Source organism: Oncorhynchus kisutch, linkage group LG13 (assembly GCF_002021735.2).
Source record: "Oncorhynchus kisutch isolate 150728-3 linkage group LG13, Okis_V2, whole genome shotgun sequence".
NCBI lineage: Eukaryota > Metazoa > Chordata > Actinopteri > Salmoniformes > Salmonidae > Oncorhynchus > Oncorhynchus kisutch.
In genome coordinates, this window is record NC_034186.2 from 51176390 (window position 1) to 51200079 (window position 23690).

The following is a 23690-nucleotide window of genomic DNA, read 5'->3' on the forward strand; positions in this document are numbered from 1 at the left end:
CAAGCTTGCAAGTCACATTGTGATGGCTTATAAACTCAGCAAAAAAAGAAACGTCCCTTTTTCAGGATTGAAAAAGGACTGTTGGTCAAAGATAATTCGTAAAAATCCAAATAACTTTACAGATCTTCATTGTAAAGAGTTTAAACACTGTTTCCCATGCTTGTTCAATGAACCACAAACAATTAATGAACATGCACCTGTGGAATGATCGTTAAGATACTAACAGTTTACAGATGGTAGGCAATTAAGGTCACAGTTATGAAAACTTAGGACACTAAAGAGGCCTTTCAGCTAACTTTGAAAAACACCAAAAGAAAGATGCCAGGGTCCCTGCTCATCTGTGTGAATGTGCCTTAGGCATGCTGCAAGGAGGCATGAGGACTGCAGATGTGGCCAGGGCAATAGATTGCAATGTCTGTACTATGAGATGCCTAAGACAGCGCTACAGGGAGACTGGCCATACAGCTGAATATTCTTCGCAGTGGCAGACCACGAGTAACCATACCTGCACAGGATCGGTACATCTGAACATCACACCTGCGGAACAGGTACAGGATGGCAACAACAACTGCCCGAGTTACACCAGGAATGCACAATCCCTCCATCAATGCTCAAACTGTCCACAATAGGTTGAGAGAGGCTGGACTGAGGGCTTGTAAGCCTGTTGTAAGTCAGACATCACCAGCAACAACGTTGCCTATGGGTACACCCACCGTCGCTGGACCAGACAGGACTGGCAAAAGTGCTCTTCACTGACGATTCGCGGTTTTGTCTCACCAGGGGTGATGGTCGGATTCGCGTTTATCGTCGAAGGAATGAGCGTTACACGGAGGCTTATAATCTGGAGCGGGACCGATTTGGAGGTGGAGGGTCCATCATGGTCTGGGGCGGTGTGTTACAGCATCCTTGGAATTAGCTAGTTGTCTTTGCAGTCGATCTCAACGCTGTGCGTTACAGGGAAGACATCCTCCTCCCTCATGTGGTACCCTTCCTGTGGTACATCATCCTGACATGACCCTCCAGCATGACCATGCCACCAGCCATACTGCTCGTTCTGTGCATGATTTCCTGCAAGACAGGAATGTCAGTGTCCTGCCATGACCAGCGAAGAGCCTGGATCTCAATCCCATTGAGCACGTCTGGAACCTGTTGGATCGGAGGGTGAGGGCTAGGGCCATTCCCCCCAGAAATGTATGGGAACTTGCAGGTGCCTTGTTGGAAGAGTGGGGTAACATCTCACAGCAAGAATTGGCAAATCTATTGCAGTCCATGAGGAGGAGATGCACTGCAGTACTTAATGCAGCTGGTGGCCACACCAGATACTACCTGTTACCTTTGTTCAGGGATACATTGTTCCATTTCTGTTAGTCACATGTCTGTGGAACTTGTTCAGTTTATGTCTCAGTTGTTGAATCTTGTTATGTTCATACAAATATTTACACATGTTAAGTTTGCTGAAAATAAATGAAGTTGACAGTGAGAGGACATTTCTTTTAGGGTTTATTTGATCATTTAATAAGCAATACAACCACACATGGATAATACATTTAAAATCATTGAGGACGACACAATAAAGTTTGAAAACATATTTCCATTGTGGTCCTATGTAAATAAATTGCTTAAAATGTACCAACATAACATAGTAGGCCTAGGCTACATACTGTAATAGACTAGGCATACTTGGGTTACAGATATAATAATAATTACTCAATTTTTAAACTTATATTGTGCTTTTCAAAGAATCTCAAAATGCCTCAAATGTAAAACAACAATTTTTTTTTATTTATTTAACTAGGCAAGTCAGTTAAGAACAAATTCTTACTTACAAGGGCGGCCTACCCCGGCCAAACTTGGACAACGCTGGGTCAATTGTGCACCGCCCTATGGGACTCCCAATCACGGCTGGATGTGACACCCCTTGCCTGAGACCACTAAGGGAGCCCATTTTAAATGATGGAGATTGAATGTCTCAGTCGGCTTCAGGATGAAGTTGAAACAGTTTGAGCTGGAAAGGTAGTAGAGGTTCAGTGGAGTTTCAGTGGAGGGGCCATCGATGGGACAGCCGAGGAGAAACAAAGACAGTCTAAAAATAGACGGGCCCGGAGCTCTTCAACAATGCACCACACCTGCTTCTCTGAATGGTCAGTCACTTCATTGGAGCCCCTCCTCGGGTACTGGTCCTCTATAGCCAAGATTATATCACCCACCTGGGTGATGCCATGGCTGCTGAAAAGTGCATGAAAAGCCACCACATCTTGTCAGTGGTTAGGAGCATTCCCTGAACAGTCTCTGAACTTCCTCTGCTACCTCTGGACACAGCATGCAGTCCTTTGTGTTATACACATGAAATAACAAACCGCATTATTTGAATCTATCAGATTCTAGAGCAGTGACTTATGTAGCATTATATTCTACTGTTATTAGCAGGCTGCCATTGCATAGTTTCTGGAACTTTCCAGCCCTATCCAGCTTGCTCTCGCATGCTCAGTAGCCATGCCTCCAGGTAGCATCTAGCCCTTGATCATGACTCTTAGTTCCATTACATTATACATAAGAGTAATTGGACGAAGGCGTTTTCTGTAGGGGGAGAATTGTTAGGATCCTGACGCTCGGTCTGAACATTAACATGCATCGCTTGCAGTACAGTTTTGGAAGCATAAGAACCCTATCTTTTATATCAGCGTGAAGTCATTTTCAAAAAACAAAAGGTTAAATTGATACACAACTTGATAGGGTTAGTGTTACCACATGGCAATATCTCTGTTACATCGCTTGTTACCGGAAAACCGACTGAAGACAAGAGGCAACCCCCTGTGCTAATTAACTATCTAACATGCTCTGAACACCTGTGTGTAAGCATAACTCAGGAAGTGTAGCGGAAGTGTAGTTTCGTCAGATGGAGGCACCCATAGCCTTGTGGATCTGTGCAAAACTGCCACAGTAAGTGTATCTTTTTTCTTCTTTCTCGCTGATGAAAAGATAAGGGACATACGCTTTGAAAGCCGTATCACAAGCGATGATTATTGAAGTTTCTAAACATTAAAACATAGTGTCGAGTTTGTATTTCACAAGGCAGTCGTGGGCAAAGGTTTGTGACTTTGTGAAAATCTGTATTTTTTGGGAGCTAACTTGCTTGCCACTTGCTTGCCACTTGTGTTTTCTTCCTTCACAGACTCCATATTTGGTCATATGATTCATTTTGTGTGTTGTTTCCTGGAAACAAGTGGTGGCTGAACTAACACTTTGGCTCAGCTTACCCCACTCTCCCCTACAGTGTTCTCTTCCAAACATTAATTTGTAATTCCACTCAACAAGTTTTTATACATTCAGATTACTGTGAGCAAAGTTTGTTGAGTGAACAAATGTTCACACTTTAGCTCAATTTCTTGTCCTTCTTGAAGTCCACCCAACTCACAGAATAATGCTGATTAAGCAATTGGTTAAGTTGGCTTTTTTTTTCTTTTTTTTTTACAGTACATGGACAGTCAATTGTGGCAGAGGAGGCTGGTGGGAGGAGTTAGAGGAGGACGGCTCATTGTAGTGACTGGAATGGAATTAATGGAATGGAGTCAAACATGTGGTTTCCATATGTTTGATGTTTCCATTTATTCCATTCCAGTCTTTACAATGAGCCTATCTTCACATAGCTCCTCCAACCAGCCTCCTCTGATTAGTGTGGGTAGTTCCCTTTATCTTTACACATGATGCATGTGTGGACAGGCAGATCCAAGTGAAGCACATCCTCCCTATAAAACTGGAAATGAGCACCGATTAATTTGCTCTTACATCCCGTTGGACAGTTAGCTTCACTATTCTAGGCATGTTTTCCTGAATAGTGCTCTCTGTCACCGCATGGGTGCATACAGGGCAGAGACCCCCTGCCAGTGTGTTTATCACTTCATCGAGCACAGAGACAAGTGCAGCAGATGTGTGAGTTCAGACGGGCGACAATGAAAACAGTCTGCGAGGGCCATTCTGGGCTCCCTGGAACTAATTCCAGTCCCCGGTCGAATGAAAGCTCCATTGAATAAAGTGTACAAAATGACACTGAAATGTAATATGTATTTCATAGGGCGCAACAGCATCTCATGAACGCACCATCCCATTGACGACCACATAGGACTGTTGCGTTGCATAGACTGAAAAATACTCACTCATTCAATCATTCCAGCCTTTTTAGCTGAACCGGCTGGTCACTCCCATGTAGGCCTATGTAAACAGATTTGTCGCAAGTGAAAAAATATTTTTCAGATCTTTCTTCCCTCCTCCCTCTCTCAGCATCAAGCGCAGCCCGCACGGAGGGCTCTGGCTGCTGCGACTTTCTCTCAGCCTCTTTGGTGCAAATGCGATGAGGAGAAGGGGACTTTCGTCCACTGATAAGAAGACGTCTTAGATGCTATGGCAGTTTCTTTCTTGAAATAAAAAACTGATTTGCGGAATTGTCATATCAATCAATCGAATGAAAGCAGGTATGGAGTTCCAGAGCCTTTTGTTTATTTTGTTGATGGAGCCTCTTGGACAATGGGGCTCTCACTTCCTTCTTTTCATAATACGGTTTTTGATCTATTTTCTTGATTTCTGGTGGTCTGGTTTGGTAATGGTGATATTTGCAAAATGATATATTGATGGGAATTTTCATTTTATTCTATTCATTACAGGGCTAATATTGTTTTGGATGACGATTTGTATCTGTTTGTCATTCGTTAAAGTATTTTTTTACTATCTAATTAGTCATTGAGACAACAATATGGATGGAATACGTGACAGTTTGTGTTTTTTTACATGAAAATGTGTTAGGTTAATTCATTAACTAATTTTATTTTATTCTTGTTTCGTTTATAGGCTACAATCTTATATATATATATTTTTTTTCCCATGGAGTTCTTACAAATAAAATATTTATATATAGTAACATAAAACAATTATTTATAATGCACATCATTTATTTAACCTTGAGATTAGAAACCTATTTTGCGAGGTTATTATGGATTTTATATTATTCGACAACTCATGGCTTTTTGAAAACCAATAGTTAATCTCATGTTCCCTTTGCAAGATAGGTTGTGCGAGTCTAAAGTTATTAGCAAAAACATATTTGCATCACAATTACTGAAGTTAGTGCTACTTTAGGACCCAGAGGACACCCTTGCTTGCAGTGATTTTTATTGTATCGACATTTTTCCACTTTGATTTTAGATTATATTTTCCCATAAAAATCCGAATTATGAAAAAAAAAATGAAATTAGCGCGCGAGAGAGATTGCATTCTAGCACCATCTTTTGGTGGCCGTGCGCGGGATTCTTTCGACCACGGGCTGGAGTGGAAAATGGTGTATGGGATGGAGTTTTAGAGATTATACTGTAATGGAAAATCACTCAGTTAAATGCAGGCCTTCTTTAACAGAAAATTATACTGGCAACGTATCAGTTTCCACTCTATCCTCAGTAATTTCACTTTTCTGTTGAATTTGTCTTATTTCTTGGTCTGGGAAAACGTGTCTTGTTGGCCAGAAACCTTGGTCAAATTCCTGACATCCCATTTCTAATGCATTGAGTCATTCTAATGTCATGTTTTATATTCTACTTTGTTTTATTTCGGGATAAGGTTGGTTTGAAGCTGTATGGTGTTGTGTACATGGCTATCCCATCCACAGTTGACCGATTTGATTTGTAGACAAAAACTGAGGCCAATAAATCAGAATACTCAGGTGTCAAGACCTACCATTGACAGAACTGCGTTAAGATTACATAACATGGCATTATACATGCTATTCTGGGATGGGTCATGTGTGACCTTTGCCCTTACAGTAGTCATACCATTTGTCTGAAACAGGCAGGGCATATGGTTTGCTACATGAGGTGGAAGAAGGATAACTCCCCTGTGAGAGGTGTGGTTGGATAATGCCAAACTGGCCTGGTCCCCTGTAACCTACGGTTGGTGATGCAACAGCACATCCTTTGATGGGATTATTTCTTCATCCATCCACCGTGCAACGCCTGGCGGCTTTTCACTTTCACACTGCCTGGCATCTGATTGAATGGGAATGCAAGGAAGACACCTGGCCACCAACGCTCGCCCCTCCCTAACAGGCTCGGCCTCCAGCTGGAAGGTCAGATGTTAGCCAGTATGCCAAAGGCTATTAAGGCTCTTCAAACATGCTGGATGAATGTGGGGCGGGGCGGGGCGGGGCGGCAGAGTAGCCTAGTGGTCAGAGTGTTGGACTTGGAACCGAAAGGTTGCAAGTTCAAATCCCCGAGCTGACAAGGTACAAATCTGTCGTTCTGCCCCTGAACAAGAAAGTGAACTCACTGTTCCTAGGCCATCATTGAAAATAAGAATTTGTTCTTAACTGACTTGCCTAGTTAAATAAAGGTAACATTTAAAAAATGTACTCCAATCAGTTTGTTTTTTTCTCACTTTACCTCTATCCCACCCCAACATTGCTTGCAATGGTTGTTGGATTTGTACTACTGCACTACTTCACTACTGCTTAGGCCCCTTCATGAAATGCACTGTAGCTCAAATGACTTCCCCTGTTCTATTCTCTGTATAGAATTGCGGTTGAGCTACGTCTACGCAACTGCTGACAAAGGGCTATTTCTCTGCTCAGTTGTGAAGTGATGGTCTGTTGAATGAATAAAATTCTCTGAATAAAAATTTCCTCCACAGCTATCATCCCAGTTTGGCCACAGTCTAACTCTCATCTTGTGTGATGTCATGTTGGCCTACGTCTTCAAACTGTGGGTGGAATGAAGCAGAGAGCAGCATAGACTCAGAGAGAAACCAGATATGGTCATTACTGACAGCTAAAAGCTAATCATGTGGCTAAGCTCCAAGCCACCATCTCAGTACAGTCAGAGCCCCCAGGATGGTCCTCTCCTCCTCTTCTCTTCCTCACTGGCCACAGCCTCCACTCAGCCTCAGGCTCTCAAATCTCCTCTCAACCACACAGCTTCTATGTTAACTCAATGAAATGCTATGATTTCTTGAGAGACCTTTGGTTATTCTGTTGGTTATATTTTAATCGTTTCCATATTAAGATGCTGCTACCCCTTCTTTTTGTTGATATGAGCATTTTAAAGATGGTTGTGTCCGTGAAAAAAAAAACTGTGCTAGTAAACAAGGAGTGCTCTTGTGTCTTTTGTTAGCCACAGACACAGCCCACTTTTTTGACAGCTTTTTATCTCAGTGCTCTGAATTTGGCAACTGTGAGACTTTCATTTTCTGGGTTACATTGCCCTCCTGTGGATGTGGCACGCTGGTGCTGGATGTATTTTGGGGAAGGGGGGGATTTGAAGTCATTTATCTTTGTCTGATTATGTTTCTATTCAGAGTTAGACTTGTAAAAAAATACCCTCCAAATGAAATTCCATCCCATCCCAGCTGAAAAGTTTGACCAACAACAGATGGATGCCTCAAACTGTAAATTGCCAACAGGGGTTTCTGTAACAACCACATGAAAATGTGTTTTAGTAGAACGTTTTTACTAACCCACAGATTTGGTTGCCTATACTGCTTGTGTCTGTATGTTGTGGGAGTAGAGTAAGCAAGCAAATTTTTTTATTTTTTATTTTTTCTATTCAATAGAGACATATGAAGCCATTTAAAAAGCCCTTCATGCATGTTGACAAAGCATTGACAGCACACTGTATTTACACCACAGCGTTCTCTACCATCGCTTATAATGTGTCTTTCTCTCCTCTCCCCTCCAGAGCCAGGCCCATCTGTGCAATGGTCCCCATACGCCTGTGTCTCTTGCTCTCAGTGACGTTGCTGGCCGTGGTGGTGGCTGTGGAAGCCCATGAGGCCACAGGAGGAGATGATGAGTATACCTGGCCACAGTGGAAGGTGCCACTGGTGAGGAACAGGAGGACGGTGGCCCTTAGCAGCCCCGGCTTCACAGCCAAACCTCAGGGAGAGCTGAATGGAACCTGTGGGATTGAGTGCCAGCGTCGCCTCCCCGAACCCTCTCTGGCTGACCTGGAGGAGTTCCTGTCCTATGAGACGGTGTACGAGAACGGAACGCGCACCCTGACCTCTGTGTCTGTGCAGGGCCTCAACGAGGTCAACACTTGGCCTGCTGGGAACTCCTCCTCTTCCTCCAAGTCACGCCGCAGACGGGAGGTCTACGGCACAGACACCCGCTTCAGCATCGCTGACAAGCAGTTCTCCACTAAGTACCCCTTCTCCACCTCCGTCAAGATCTCCACGGGCTGCTCTGGTGTCCTGTTATCCCCCAAACATGTCCTAACGGCCGCCCACTGCATCCACGACGGACAGGACTACGTGAGCGGAGCGCAGAAGCTACGCGTGGGCGTCCTCAAGGAGAAATCCCGGCGTGGGAAAGGAGGGAAGGGGAAGAGAGGACAGGGTAAAGGCAAGAGGAGGAAAGAAGAAGACAAGGAAGAAAAAGAGAAAGAAGAGAAAGATGGAGGGAATGAGAGGAAAGGAAGGAAAGGGAAAGACAGAAAGAGCCGCAGTCGTCGCAGCGTAGAGGTCGAGAAGCCATCCTTCCGGTGGACCAGAGTGAAGCAGACCCAGGTCCCTAAAGGCTGGTTCAAAGGCGGGGCATCGGACGGTGTGGCGGCTGACTACGACTATGCCGTGCTGGAGCTGAAGAAGGCCCAGAAGGTCAAGCACATGGACCTGGGCGTCATCCCTTCGGTCAAGAAGCTGCCCGCCGGCAGAATCCACTTCTCAGGCTTTGACGACGACCGGCCCGGCAACTTGGTGTATCGCTTCTGCTCGGTGTCGGAGGAGTCCAAAGACCTGCTGTATCAGTACTGTGATGCCAAGCCCGGCTCCAGCGGCTCCGGGGTCTACATCCGCCTCAAAGAGCCCGGCAAGAAGAAATGGAAGAGGAAGATCATCGGGGTGTTCTCGGGCCACCAGTGGGTGGATGTCAACGGCAATGGGGCGCAGCAGGATTACAATGTGGCGGTGAGGATTACGCCCCTCAAGTATGCCCAGATCTGTTACTGGGTCCATGGGGACTCCAGCGAGTGCCGGGACGCCTGAGGGACACACAACATGCCACAACACCCCTCCACCCTCCATCACCAACGAACCAGGGACCTGCCCGACTGCCTCTCCTCTGTCTTCTTCTATATTACCTCCTGTGCTTCCCACTGGCAACTGGCACAGATTGCCTCATCACAGCATTCATCACACACAAGCGGCCATACAGACTCACTGTTGTTGATTACAGGAACTCGTCAACAGATCAAAGAGAACTATGGCTGTTCTGCCTTGTCTAATTTATTTAATTATTAAAAAGCAAAATTTCTAGAAATGTATGAATATCATGATTATATATTGACAGGTCCTACTAGGTCTGTGTTTATGCTAATGGGAATATTTTGACAGATTTTTAGGTTTGACCAATTTCGATAAAATGTTGTATATTCAGCTGTTTCAGGGGAGCGATGCTTGTTATTTCATATATTCCAGGCAGGTTAATGAACGCGGAGACGTTAACATTTTCAAATGTGTTGCCTTTTCTACCAAAAGGAACAAGAACGTTTGCATTGGCTTTGGTGAACGACCCAGAAAAAAGCTACATTTTTTCGGAGAAATTAACATTTGAGTATATTAAAGAGGTTATAACTGTCTTTTTTCCTAAATATTTTCTAAATCAACATACTGGTGTTTAAAAGAGTGTATATCTAGCTCTTTGAGTTTTCTGTACTGTCCCTTTTTGTAAAACTACCTTTTCTTATATGAGTATGTTTCTATGACTAAATAGTGAAAGGTTCCAGAGGGATCCTGGATAAAACATGATTGTTTTCAGTCCTACCGTTCGTTCTTTTTTTACTCTAGCAGTGCATTCAAATGTGGTTTCATTGCCATGCACATAAAAATGATGGTGCTTATTCAGAGACTTGGTGCTAATTTAATTCATATGAAATTGTACACTTTGGGGAGACCTATCGGAATATATTTTTGATAGCCTAGTACTGTAACTATGTATTTAATATGAGGCTACACAGTGGGTTTGATGTAACAGAGCTTTCAGATTAAAAACATTATTTCAATATTCCCATTAGATTCATGTAATTTGAAGGGTAGTGGTGATGCCATAACGTTATTTGATGAAAACAATCATCATTCTAAAGGGTTCATGTTGATGAATCTTGTTTATTATGTGCCACAATTTATACGAGTTTGCCATTGATGACAAAATACATTTAAATGAATAACATTTCACCATGATTGAAAAAACAACAATTAAACCAAGATTACAACCTGTATGTGTGTTTACTTTACCGTGAGGAGAAGTGATGTATGTATGTATGTATGTATGTATGTATGTATGTATGTATGTATGTATGTATGTATGTATGTATGTATGTATGTATGTATGTATGTATCTATGACACATCTATGCCTGTAGCCAGGGTCATGATCATTAGGCACCAAATGGAAAAAAACAGACTGAAACATGGAGGGACTACTTGGACCTGTCCAATAAGAAACAGTCATTTACATTTTAAAATGTTTTCAGTAGTGCGCCCTAATGAACACAACCCAAGTTAGGCCTATTGATGTCATTACAATTAGTGCACCAGATTAAAAATGCAATGCGTCCATGATCTGGTCTATCAACATGAGAAAAGGATTGGCGATCATTAATGGGCGATTCTTTCCATCATTGAGTTTATTGCATCTCAAAGGGCTTACATGCACTGGGGAGGGGCATAGTAAATAATAATAATAATAATAAGATATTTAAAAAAAAATGTAACTCAATAATGAAAAAAAGCATGTTTTCCCATTTTTCAATCCATATTTTTTCCCACAACAATTGTCGAAACAGTCTTGCAATGACAAAACAAATGATCTGTTATATCTGGGGCTGTACAGCACAGGACTGGTTTCACTGGTTCTAAACAGCTGCCTAGATATACATGGAAGCCACACTGTTCAACAGTGTCCTCTTTTGACTGGGTATACACAGGCTCTCCTCTCCGCCCATGCTACAATGTACAATATTACTGATTCATTAACAATGGGGGAGGAAACGGAACAGAAATATGTAACAAATTCTGGGGTGGATGAATAGGGAGACAAGGATGTTTGTTTCTTCTCAAATACAAAAATAACACTACATATCCAGTACCTAACCGTGGCCTAGTTATAGTAATAATGATAATAATAAAGTACGAGCAATTATGAAAATCAAACAACAGACCACTGATGAGGAGGACAGTGATAGGTCCATAGGGAGAGTGCCGCTGATACCAGGAAGTAGACTAACTATACACAACTTGTTTTAGTGGTTTAACAAAAGACTGTTCTCCTCTTTATTGAGATATGAGGTACTGGCAACATCTGGCTCCTGATATGCACTCTTTGACCTTTATCTTGAATAGGATTAGGAAAACACATTTTCTCTGGAAATAAGCGATAAAGATACGATCTGTTGGTAAAAAATATCCGACAATGTTTTATAGCAGATTCGCAAACAATGTCAACAGAGAGAGCAAATACAAATAAAGCTGGACACGATGCGCAAAATAAAATAAAAACTAATAAATAGGAAAATAAGCGCTGATAAAAAAACGAATAAATATACTGAACATCATTAAAAAAAAATCACTGGATGGTCATTTAGGATTCAGGAGCCCGTACATGTTGCTTATTCATATTAATCATATATTCATATTTGTTTCTAAATATGTTCAAAAGAAGACGGGAAATAAGATAATGGTCACATGACTTCTTTACAATTTGATATCAGATTCACATCAATATGCTCTTCCACAGACATACAGAGTAGAGACAGAATCGTTAAAGATTTGCCAGTGTAATGTATATACAACAACGAAGAAGAACTTCTGCAAACGACACATTGCACATTTCATCCAAAAATGACAGGGCTGCTTTGCTTACCCCTCTTATCCAATCAGGGTGAGGCAGGGTGGAACTCCCTCCCCTCTTGAGTGATCAGAAGGCCAGTGCAGGGCCGAAGGTGGAGTTGAGGGCATCAAACAAACACGCATCCATCATTCAACTCAACACGCCAACACTACTGGAAAAAAGGATCTAAATACAAACAGCACATACGCCTTCAGCTTCCGCTCGGGTTTCTGGCTTGCTTTGATAGACATTTTTTTTAAATATGTTTTGTGTGGTTTTGTTTAGACAAAAGGTTACATCTAGTTAAGCACACACTTGTTTTTTCCTCACTAAGGTGTCACTTTCACAGTTTGTGCTACAACATTACACAGGGGGCTGGGATGGGGTGGAGGAAGGGGGTCTCCTAAGGGTGAGTAGCTGAGGAGGGTCTCTGGTGTCCCAGGTTGTAGAGAACGCCGAAATAAGACAGGCGGCCAGAGGGCCCAGCTCCAGAAAAACAAGAGCTGGAAGACAATAAGGAGAAAAACATACCCTAAGTTTGACCACTGACACATGGCTAGCATTAGCCTGGTCCCAGATCTCTTTGTGCTGCATAACCAACTCCTATAGTCATTGGCATGACAAGGATCATAAGTTGTCAAAACCACACACATAGATCTGAGACCAGGCAAGACAAGCATTACACCAAGATGACAGAGGAAAGTGCTGAACACACACCTGGCCTGGGGGATTACATTAAGTCCTTGAGGTTGAGGTCTGCCAGTGGGTCCTTGGGCTTTTTGCTCTGGTTGGCAGCAGGTCCTGAAGACAGCTGGAAAACAGAAAAAACTAATTGAGTACCACTTCAAAAACATTGCCTTTAAAATATTTTTATTTTGCTCATATAAGCCTCATAGCTTTCCTAATAGCAAGCCTGTGTTTACTTTGTAGAAAAGTCTTATGATGTTGTTTCACACTTTGATTTTGGCCATCAGGAGACCACATGAAAACATGAATGTTGACATGCATCATTTTATGGGACTGTATCAAAAGTGGACTAATGAAGAATATATGAGTATATTTCCCCCTTAAATACGTTTATTACTGAAGGAGTAACAGGTGATTCTGTATACTTATGTGCACTCTACTGTGTGTGTGTGTGTGTGTGTGTGTGTGTGTGTGTGTGTGTGTGTGTGTGTGTGTGTATGCATGTGTGTTTACCAGTGCCCCTGGTGCTGCAGCTCCTGGCAGGGGTGGTCTCATGGGTTGACCCATCATTGGCTGTCCCATCATCATGGGAGGCATCATGGGAACTCCAGATCCAGCTGCTGAGGCCTGGACAGAGATATAAGGGGTTAATGGAATTGACCAATAACTACGTACTGTCTTGAATAAGAACACTGAGCTCATTTATACGTTTAGCTGTCCATGTTGGTTTCTGGGCATCCAGTCCAGTATCTCACCATGCCAAAGCCAGGATGTGCTCCCATGGGCGGAGGGATGGCTCCAGGGGCTCCAGGGGCGGGGCCACCCTAGAAACAGGAAGTCAAGACATAAACAGTTCACAGCTCTATGACATAGAACATAATTTCCATTCCTGAACAATCCTTTTCCAATTTACAATGCTTTTCCAATATACAAAAATGCTACACTCTCCAGGCTCTACAGAGTGTGGTGAAGACTGCCCAGTCCATCACTGGAGACTGACTCTCTTCACAGCTGCACCTAAGAGACTTTCACTCACTCATCCACCCTTACACACACACCTCACACGTACGTACGCACGCACACATACACCTCATACACACACACACACACATGTACCATTGCCGCTACTATTTATCTAAGCTGCTCAACCATATCACTACTCACTCTAGCACATTTCATAGTCTACACTGTATATTCTTATTGTGTATATTTCCAAACATTACTATTTTTATAACTTTTTTTTTGTATAAATGTGTATTGTACTGTTGAGGAGAGCTTGCAAGTAAGCATTTCACTGTACAATTTACAACCTGTATCCTGTGCACATGACCAATAAACGTTGATTTGATTTCAATAATAAATGTCCCAATAACGGTTCTTTGCTAATATTGGGAGGCTTCTGGAGGCTTTTACCATCATAGGTCCAGGAGCGCCCCAGCTGGGAGGGGCTACCTGGGGGGTCCAGTTAGATCCTCCTGTCAGCTTCTTCTCATTCCACTGGTGGTCCCTATATGAGACACACATGACACCAAAGTTGTCATCAGCTAGCTGGAAGGTTTGGGAATACACACCAGATACCGCATGACTTTGATTGTTATTTAGGAAACACACAAAGAAAAGGAGAACACGCACGCGCAAGCACGAACACAAAGAAACTCCATACATACTTTTTCTGAATCCCCAGATCTGCAAGAGAAGAAAACATCATTTCAGAACTCATTATTAAACTGACAAAAAAACAGTAATCAGAACCGTCAAGACTGTCCAGGTGTGATCAATACATGCCTCCAACCAGGTTTGCCAGGGAGGAGTCCAAGTCGCCCCCGATGGATGGCCGCTTAATAGCTGTGGCGCCTGTCATGCCAACCCCGACCGCGGGTGTAAACTTGGTACTGACCCCACCACTGCCAGTGCTGCCCACACTACCCCCAGTGGACTGGGGTGTTATGGCTGGCATCAGTATGTCCCCTAATCCGCCAAACACTTAGAGGGAAAGGGTAGAAACAAGGTTGAGTAAGATGTTAGTGACATGCAGCATGGATGAAAACCTATATAATCCCTAATCTTCACAAAGAGGGGCAGATGTGAAATCATCACCATACAATTCATCACCACAACAATAGCCATTCAGTGCAGTACTCTGGTGTGCAATGCATATACCGAACAGGGCAGAAACAATATACACCTAATCTCGGTTAACGCAGAACAAAAATCTTGCGGAATTTGGTACCTTTTATGTCTACGTAGTCTGTCCACGAGAGATCAATATATACCCACTGTAAGGCCTTCACTACCACAGAATCTGAACATTCAAGTCTATAACTGTGTTTCAATGTGGTTTTAGACCACCACAGTGCCAGCAGCGCAGCTTCAAAGAGCACTATGTTGAATTGAGGGTAGAATCTGGCAAATGTTACAAATGGGAGTAATACATACATGACATTGTCTCATATGTGAGACAAACATATTGAAACATGCAAAAAGGGATTTTTTTTAATTAAATGGGGAACGTCTCAAAACAGCACATACTGCAAAGTACTAGCAGGAGAAAGTCTTGTGAACTCACCAATTACGCAGTAGCAGCAAGCAATGACCCAGCAGTGACAGAGAGAGGGGGGGGGGGCAGAAAGAGACAAGGGCAGAGTGGGCAAGAAGAGGGGAATGAAGGGGTGGACAAAGAAAGGATGTGAGGAGAGAAATGTGGAAAGGCAGTATGTGACAGGGAGAGAGAACACAGAGAACGCGAGGACGGAGGGAGGTAGAGGGAGACCAACATATAGAGAAAGAAGGAGTTGAAATAGGATGGGGAGCACAGTAGTAAGCATTGGCATGTGCGCATGTGAGACGAGAGAGAGAGAGTGAGAGGCACTGTTAAGGAATTAAACCGTCAGCAGTGGTGACCGTTGAGCCCTCAGCGTTACATAATAAGGACAGCGGCGGTGGAGCGTGGCAGCGTCAGTCATGCATGCAGAACACACACACACACACACTTCCCTCAGGATATATTCATGGAGCAGACTGTGTCCCCTACCTGATGCATCAAAGCCACCAGAGGGTGCTGCTGCGGCCGGCACTGTGTCTGCAGCTGCTGGTGTGGCGGGCATTAGTGGGGGTAGGGAGCCGAGGGTGTCGAAGCCACACTCCAGCAAGTCATTCTGGGCTGAGACAGGAGCCAGCGTAGGGGCGAGGGCCGGGGCCAAAGCGGGGGCCAAAGGAGCAGGGGCTGCCGTGGGAGCCAGGCTAGGAGACATCAGTCCTGGAAGTGGGGAACCATTTGAATGAGTATTATAGACGGTGATAATGATTTTCGTTTCCATTGATTTAAGTTAACATTGTGTCATGGTATTCAATATTAACATACTGTACATGCAGTATGAATCACAAACGGCAGATGGATGTCTTAGAGCAGGGGCTCCCAACCCTTCTCCTGGAGAACCACAGTCCTGCAAGCTTTTACTACAACCCTTCTCCTGGAGAACCACAGTCCTGCAAGCTTTTACTACAACCCTTCTCCTGGAGAACCACAGTCCTGCAAGCTTTTACTACAACCCTTCTCCTGGAGAACCACAGTCCTGCAAGCTTTTACTACAACCCTTCTCCTGGAGAACCACAGTCCTGCAAGCTTTTACTACAACCCTTCTCCTGGAGAACCACAGTCCTGCAAGCTTTTACTACAACGCTTCTCCTGGAGAACCACAGTCCTGCAAGCTTTTACTACATACAACCCTTCTCCTGGAGAACCACAGTCCTGCAAGCTTTTACTACATACAACCCTTCTCCTGGAGAACCACAGTCCTGCAAGCTTTTACTACAACCCTTCTCCTGGAGAACCACAGTCCTGCAAGCTTTTACTACAACCCTTCTCCTGGAGAACCACAGTCCTGCAAGCTTTTACTACAACCCTTCTCCTGGAGAACCACAGTCCTGCAAGCTTTTACTACAACCCTAATCCAGCTCACTTTATTTGACTAATTAGCTGCTCACCGGGACATTGATTATGGTGTGTTACAACTGGGTTAAAGCTAAAGTGTGTGTGTGTGTGCGTACCACCCAACAGATCCTCTCCTGGTCCCCCGGGGGCAGCGGGCGTAGCGTCCAACAGAGCAGGACAACTGAATGTGTCTATAGAGTGACAGCCAGCCAGCCATCGGGAACGCAGCATGAGGGTAAAGAACAGTTAGTTAGCCATGAGCCAGGAAGGGGGGAGGATACAAACAGGCAGTGAGACAAGTCTCACTGTACAGTAAACCAGGGTTGGGTAGGTTACTTTCTAAATGTAATCTGTTTCTAGTTACCTGTCCAAAATTGTAATGAGTAACGCAACTTTTGGATTACCCAAACTCAGTAATGTAATCTGATTACATTCCGTTACTTTTAGATTACTTTCCCCTTAAGAGGCATTACATAGCTGGCCATATATGGGATGTTACAATATATGGATGTTTTACTTTATGGTTTGGTTATGTGGGCTTCTTCTTACCCATTGTGTTCTACTACATATAATAATACAATTAAATTATATCTTTACATTAAAAACCAAAGTCTATCAGAATTCCAGTCATTCCAATAAATGTTATACCCCTTGATCTTCAAGAATAGGACTTGGAAATATGGAAGTATAGATGAATTGTTTTACCAGAGCATAAGCTCAAAACTAAGGACTTATTAGCCAGCCCTATTCTTTTCTTTATGATTTTGTTGTCATGGAGGAATGATTGGGTTCATTGATTCGAGTTAAATAGAAATGCTGCGCTCATGGAATGGCATGCTTTGCCAAGAATGTACAAAGCTGTCATCGCAAAGGGTGGCTCCTTCTTTTTGGTTACTACATGATTCCTTATGTGTTATTTCATAGTTTTGATGTCTTCGCTATTATTCTACAATGTAGAAAATAGTACAAATAAAGAAAAACCCTTGAATGAGTAGGTGTGTCCAAACTCTTGACTGGTACTGTTTATATAAGTTACAGGTCCAAAAATAGATGTAGAAACTACAGATCGCCCCTTTAAGTCTATTCAAAAGTGTGTGAGTTTGAGCATGTGTCCATTAGGCCTATGGATTTTTCTTCATCAGCATGAATTAGATTGAACAATAAAAGCCCCACTTTTATTCAATAGGCTGGGATCTGCACTATGCAGCTAGTTGAAGATCGCATTTTTCACTGGCTGTCCACTGGTTTCAAACACAATGATTGATAAATGATTGATAGGCAGCTTAAACTTCTTGAATTCAACCATTATTGGGTTCAAATACACATTAAGATTTAGGAACAGCCATCCACAATCTGTAACGCGCAAATAGCTAAATGAGAGAGCAGCAGTGTGAGTCACAACGTTATGTAGACATCAATAATAAGTGATATCCGTATCCCCGTAGAATACACCACTGCTGTCATCCTTACCTCCAAGCGTTGATTCAAATTGGATAATCTTTGGATGCTGACAGCAGTCGCACCATTGGAATATTTAGCTTGGACAGTATCCTACAAAAGCCTATTCCTGCTCTTTTCCCGCAATCCATCGAACACATTTTCTATGTCATCATAGGGTTCTCTGACTTGTGGTCAGACTCAGGTGGAACAAATTTAAATTTGAGCCTTTTTTTCAATGCTGATTTGAATGTCATTGAGCAAACAGAGAAGTGTCAAAGATTTTTTTCCCGCAAACATCCTTTCTGAATTTAAATGTCATCCTCGAAGTAATCATTTAGTTTTTCAAAAGTATTGGTAATCTGATTACAATATTTTAGCTGGTAACGTAACGGATTACAGGTATAAAAAAAAATGTAATCCCTTACATTTAATCCGTTACTCCCCAACCCTGCAGTAAACACACGCACGTGCAAGCATGTGCGCAAGCACACACACAAACCTCTAAGTACCATGCAACTGCAAGAGGGTAGAATTTCCGTCCCAACCTGTGTATGAACTCAAAACACTCTGCACATCAAAACATCGCAACTCAAGAAACCATAATACCACTGACCCAGAAAATCCAAAGGTGTTTCTTGGTGCGGGCGACAGTATTTGTAGGTTTCAGGGCGGGTGACGTCTCTACACGATGGCTGCTACTAACGCATTCACAGCTAACTAACAAGCAATGCTACGTTGGCTACATAATCCAAAAGCAGTTGCAGAAGAAAACTTCCGGGATATACTGCTACACCAAACATTTGACACTACCTCTCTCCTAGATCAAGACTTATCAGGGGTCTATTATCCTGGCTACGAAGATACTTACACGTGAACAGCTCTCCACATACAAATATCCTTCACACCTAATAGCTATATTTAACAATGGAGAAATGGCAATAAAAAAATCACTGTAAACAAAGTACACAAGACGAATAGATGAACAGAGTATGGAAATGGTCAGAGGTTACTCAGCATGAGTCAAATCAACCCATGAAGGTGTACAGGAAGTGGTGGATTTCGTGGTACAGTACGCACCCAGCAGATCAATGACAGGTGCAGGAGCAGAGGGCTCAGGTTTGGGAGGAGAGACCGTTGCAGGGGCAGGAGCTGGAGCTGGTGCCGGGGCTTGAGCTGGAGTTGGAGCCACTGCTGGTGCTGGAGCCATAGCAGAGAATGCATCTACAAAATGTGAGAGGAGAGTATTGCACCACAATTTGAAAAAAATGCATTATATAGAGTAGCAGTCAAAAGTATGGACACACCTACTCATTCAAGTTTTTTTTATTTTAAATTTAAACTATTTTCTACATTGTAGAATAATAGTGAAGACATCAAAACTAGGAAATAACACATATGGAATCATGATGGACTGTCATTTCTCTTTGCTTATTTGAGCTATTATTGAAATAATATGGACTTTTGATTATAGATTTTGTTGTCACCGAGGACTGAATGGGCTCATTGATTTGAGTTAAAAAAACACTTTTTTGGTTACTACATGATTCCATATGTGTTATTTCATAGTTTAATGTCTTCACTATTATTCTACAATGTTGAAAATAGTCAAAATAAAACTAAAACTTGAATGAGTAGGTGTGTCCATACTTTTGAGTGGTACTATATATACAGTTGAAGTTGGTTGAAGTCTTGTTAACAAACTATAGTTTTGGCAAGTCAGTTAGGACATCTACTTTGTGCATGACACAAGTAATTTTTCCAACAATTGTTTACAGACAGATTATTTCACTTATAATTCACTGTATCACAATTCCAGTGGGTCAGAAGTTTACATACACTAAGTTGACTGTGCCTTTAAACAGCTTGGAAACTTCCATAAAATGATGTCATGGCTTTAGAAGCTTCTGATAGGCTAATTGACATCATTTGAATCAATTGGAGGTGGACCTGTGGATGTATTTCAAGGCCTACCTTCAAACTCAGTGCCTCTTTGCTTGACATCATGGGAAAATCAAAAGAAATCAGCCAAGACCTCAGAAAAATAATTGTAGACGTCCACAAGTCTGGTTCATCCTTGGGAGCAATTTCCAAATGCCTTAAGGTACCACGTTCATCTGTACAAACAATAGTAGGCAAGTATAAACACCATGGGACCATGCAGCCGTCATACCGCTCAGGAAGGAGACGTGTCTCCTAGAGATGAACGTACTTTGGTGTGAAAAGTGCAAATCAATCCCAGAACAACAGCAAAGGACCTTATGAAGATGCTGGAGAAAACAGGTACAAAAGTGTCGATATCCACAACAAAACGAGTCCTATATCGACATAACCTGAAAGGCCGCTCAGCAAGGAAGAAGCCAGTGCTCCAAAACCGCCATAAAAAAAGCCAGACTACGGTTTACAACTGCACATGTGTTACACATGTGGTACTTTTTGAAGAAATGTCCTCTGGTCTGATGAAACAAAAATAGAACTGTTTGGCCATAATGACCATCATTATGTTTGGAGGAAAAAGGGGGAGGATTGCAAGCTGAAGAACACCATCCTAACTGTGAAGCACAGAGCTGGCAGCATCATGTTGTGGGGGTGCTTTGCTACTTCACAAAATAGATGGCATCATGAGGTAGGAAAATGATCTGGATATATTGAAGGAACATCTCAAGACATCAGTCAGGAAGTTAAAGCTTGGCTGCAAATGGGTCTTCCAAATGGACAATCACCCCAAGCAAACTTCCAAAGTTGTGGCAAAATGGCTTAAGGACAACAAAATCAAGGTATTGGAGTGGCCATCACAAAGACCTGACCCCGTCTTATAGAAAATGTGTGGGCAGAACTGAAAAAGCTTGTGCGAGCAAGGAGGCATACAAACCTGACTCAGTTACACCAGCTCTGTCTGGAGGAATGGGCCAAAATTCACCCAACTTATTGTGGGAAGCTTGTGGAAGGCTACCTGAAACTTTTGACCCGAGTTAAACAATTTAAAGGCAATGCTACCAAATTCGAATTGAGTGTATGTAAACTTCTGACCCACTGGGAATGTGATGAAAGAAATAAAAGCTGAAATAAATCATTCTCTCTACTATTATTCTGACATTTCACATTTTTTAAATAAAGTGGTGATCCTAACTGAACTAAGACAGGCAATTTTTACTAGGATTAAATGTCAGGAATAGTGAAAAACTGAGATGAAATGTTTTTGGATAAAATGTATGTAAACTTCCAACTTCAACTGTATCATCTACAGTAAATATGTTTATGCATCCTTACTACGCATAATTGTTTGGTTTGTGCTGTTTACACTGTACATAATGGTATGTGGATTTGTGTCAATTCTTTGTCTATATATTCTGTCTGTATATTCTGTTTATTGTGGCAGCACCATTTCACCACGTCAAATTCCTGGCAATTTTATTTATTCTGTTTCATCTGATAACAAAAAAAGACAAAGTTCCGGTCACTTCCTGAAGAGATACATTGATTGACAGGCTGACAGGGAAGTGCTTGTACTTCCAGAAAATAACTTGTACCACTGTATGCTGTAGTCATGCAGGCAGAGTTGGAGATACAGGAAGTAGATGATCATGAATTGAGGTCAGCTAAGAGTGAGCAGATAGTGCAACTCACCAGTCACACCAGACAAGAGGTCTTCATCAGCATTGGCCTCGGGAGGCAAAGGAGAGGGCCCGCGAGAGATAGTAGGGAGATCTTCCAGGGAAACACCCGAGGAAGAAGGTAGAGGAAGAGTGAAGTAGAAGAGCACAGAGGAGCATTAGCATAACAGAGAGAGTGAAAGCAGTGGTAGGAGTTACTGTTATTAAGCTAGTGGGTCCAGGGTTGGGATCAATTCGAAGTCAGTCAATACAGGAAGTAAAATGAAATGACGATTTAATTGAAAATACATTTTATTACTTCTCAATAATCAGAAAATAAGAAGCTACTTGTTTTAAACAATTGACCAATTTTGAATGTTAAATTCAAATCGCTTCCTGAATTGACTGAGTACAAATTCAAATTGACCCAACCTTGGATTGGGTGCATGCACAAGTCGCATACCACTATGGGGACAAACCAAGACGTGTGGTAAAACAGATGGCTGAGGAGGAAGGACAGAAGAGATGAAGAAGAGGTTCCAAAAAAAGAAAGCAATCCACATCCTGTACCTGCCCCAAATAGGTCTACGCTAGGAGTAACAGCAGCATCAGCTTTTTCTGCGGTAGGGCTTTTCTCAGGAATAGAATCAAACATAGAATCTATAAACAAGGACACACAGTTACATTCAGTTTACAATCTATGCAGCATGAGTTAAGAGGGAAAGGGAGAAAAGCAACAACAACAACAACACATTTTTTAAAGGACATTAAAGTAGCGTAACACTTTATAATTGCTTATTCATGAAAGTTGTTACAAAGTGTTACTGATTACTCTTTATTAAAAAAAAAAAAATGCAAACTCTTTATTGTAAACAAAGGAAAATATGAACTAAAATCAGGTGAAAGATCAAAAATGAAGATTGGCTCAAATGAAGGGTGTTGATATCTACAACCTTGGTCAGAAGTTGGAGGTGAAGAAAGCAAAGGTTGTCATGCAGGCACACTGCAGTTAGAGTGACCATAACAACTAGGTCGAGTTCAGTAAGGCACACATTATCAAACACTTTTGCAGCGGAAAATGAAAGTGTGTTTTTTTAAATTTAACACGTTCAGGTAATACCTCCGCGTTTCACTCCTTTTCAAATCATTTTCTCCCTCCTCATCACAACTCTGCTCACTCCCCTCTAGCTTTGACTGACTATAATAGTTGATGATAGAGGTTGGGTTGAAATCACAACATGTTGAGCCACCCCTATGAATGCAAACAGTTGACAGGCCAATATCTGGTGCTGACAGGTTACTTAATCAATGCCTCTGGAAACCAATACAACAAAGATTTACTGACAACTGAAAAGGTTTGTTTTGTAACAGCCTGCAAGTATAATGCTTCAAAACCTGTTATAAGCATGTCTGAGGCTTTATAATGTGTAATAATAAGCCCTATGTCAAGCTATGTTTTGTCTCATATTTCAAGTGACTCAAACTGACTGCTCATTATGAAATGAAGACATTATGAGTGGCTCATAGTCATACATGCTCATGACATCTGACATCGTAAAGTGGTGCAGTTAGTTTCAATAGTTGTAGTATACCATTAGAAGGCATCCGGTTTTGAGATCTGTGTATTTACTCCTAGTCTGCACAGGAATGATGCAGAGAATAACCATCATTTGATAGATCCTTATAATGTACCCATCATCATATCCATTTCTTTTCTCATTTGCAGGGGTGGTCAAAATGTGTGATTCACTCAATGCCTGTGACTTAAATCAAACGAATCAAACGAATAATAACAGACAACAAAAAAAACATAGCCACAATTCCAAAAATGTAGGGAAGTTACTGTGTCATCGTCATTATCATCACCATCATCCTCATTGTCATAGTGCAGAGCAATGCAGTGTGCAAAGTAGAATGTGCCCTTTACCACCAAAGAGGTCGAGAGTTGGGACGGCAGGGGCGGGGGCGGCTGCAGACTCAGTGGTGGTAGTGGAGGGAGCGGGGGCGGCAGCAGGGGGCTCGATGGGGGCGACAATGATCGGCACTGCGCTAGAGGTGGGGCTGGCTGCTTCTGGGGCAGCCAGCATGTTATCGAACTTCATAGCAAAGAGGTCCATCTCTGGAGCCAAGTTTGCACTCCCCTCCGATGGAGCGAAGGGGTCTTCAGGAGGGGTTGAGGAAGG

The 23690-nt window shown here is 42.5% G+C and overlaps 2 protein-coding genes across 10 annotated transcripts in view; one reads left to right on the top strand and one right to left on the bottom strand.

Moving 5' to 3' along the window:
* Nucleotides 1-4068: 4068 nt before the first annotated feature.
* Nucleotides 4069-12071, top strand: LOC109902214 (inactive serine protease 35-like). The gene is made up of 2 exons (XM_020498377.2): nt 4069-4469; nt 7713-12071. The coding sequence occupies exon 2, from the start codon at nt 7732-7734 to the stop codon at nt 9016-9018; it is 1287 nt and encodes a 428-aa protein (XP_020353966.1). The 5' UTR covers nt 4069-4469; nt 7713-7731; the 3' UTR covers nt 9019-12071.
* Nucleotides 11544-23690, bottom strand: part of LOC109902923 (clathrin coat assembly protein AP180) — a 69779-nt gene continuing 57632 nt past the window's right edge. For 4 of the 9 annotated variants that reach the window (XM_031786520.1, XM_031786522.1, XM_031786528.1 and 1 more), the window contains 13 exons: nt 23435-23668; nt 22078-22167; nt 21542-21622; nt 18995-19138; nt 16594-16668; nt 15578-15802; nt 14332-14529; nt 14214-14232; nt 13960-14053; nt 13302-13370; nt 13060-13173; nt 12577-12670; nt 11544-12362 (listed from right to left, as the gene is read on the bottom strand). In XM_031786520.1, coding sequence (XP_031642380.1) covers nt 12590-12670; nt 13060-13173; nt 13302-13370; nt 13960-14053; nt 14214-14232; nt 14332-14529; nt 15578-15802; nt 16594-16668; nt 18995-19138; nt 21542-21622; nt 22078-22167; nt 23435-23668 — 1424 coding nt within the window. In that variant the 3' untranslated portion in view covers nt 11544-12362; nt 12577-12589. The remainder of the gene's footprint in view (nt 12363-12576; nt 12671-13059; nt 13174-13301; nt 13371-13959; nt 14054-14213; nt 14233-14331; nt 14530-15577; nt 15803-16593; nt 16669-18994; nt 19139-21541; nt 21623-22077; nt 22168-23434; nt 23669-23690) is intronic. The other 5 variants (XM_031786527.1, XM_031786525.1, XM_031786526.1 and 2 more) reach the window with 3 other exon arrangements.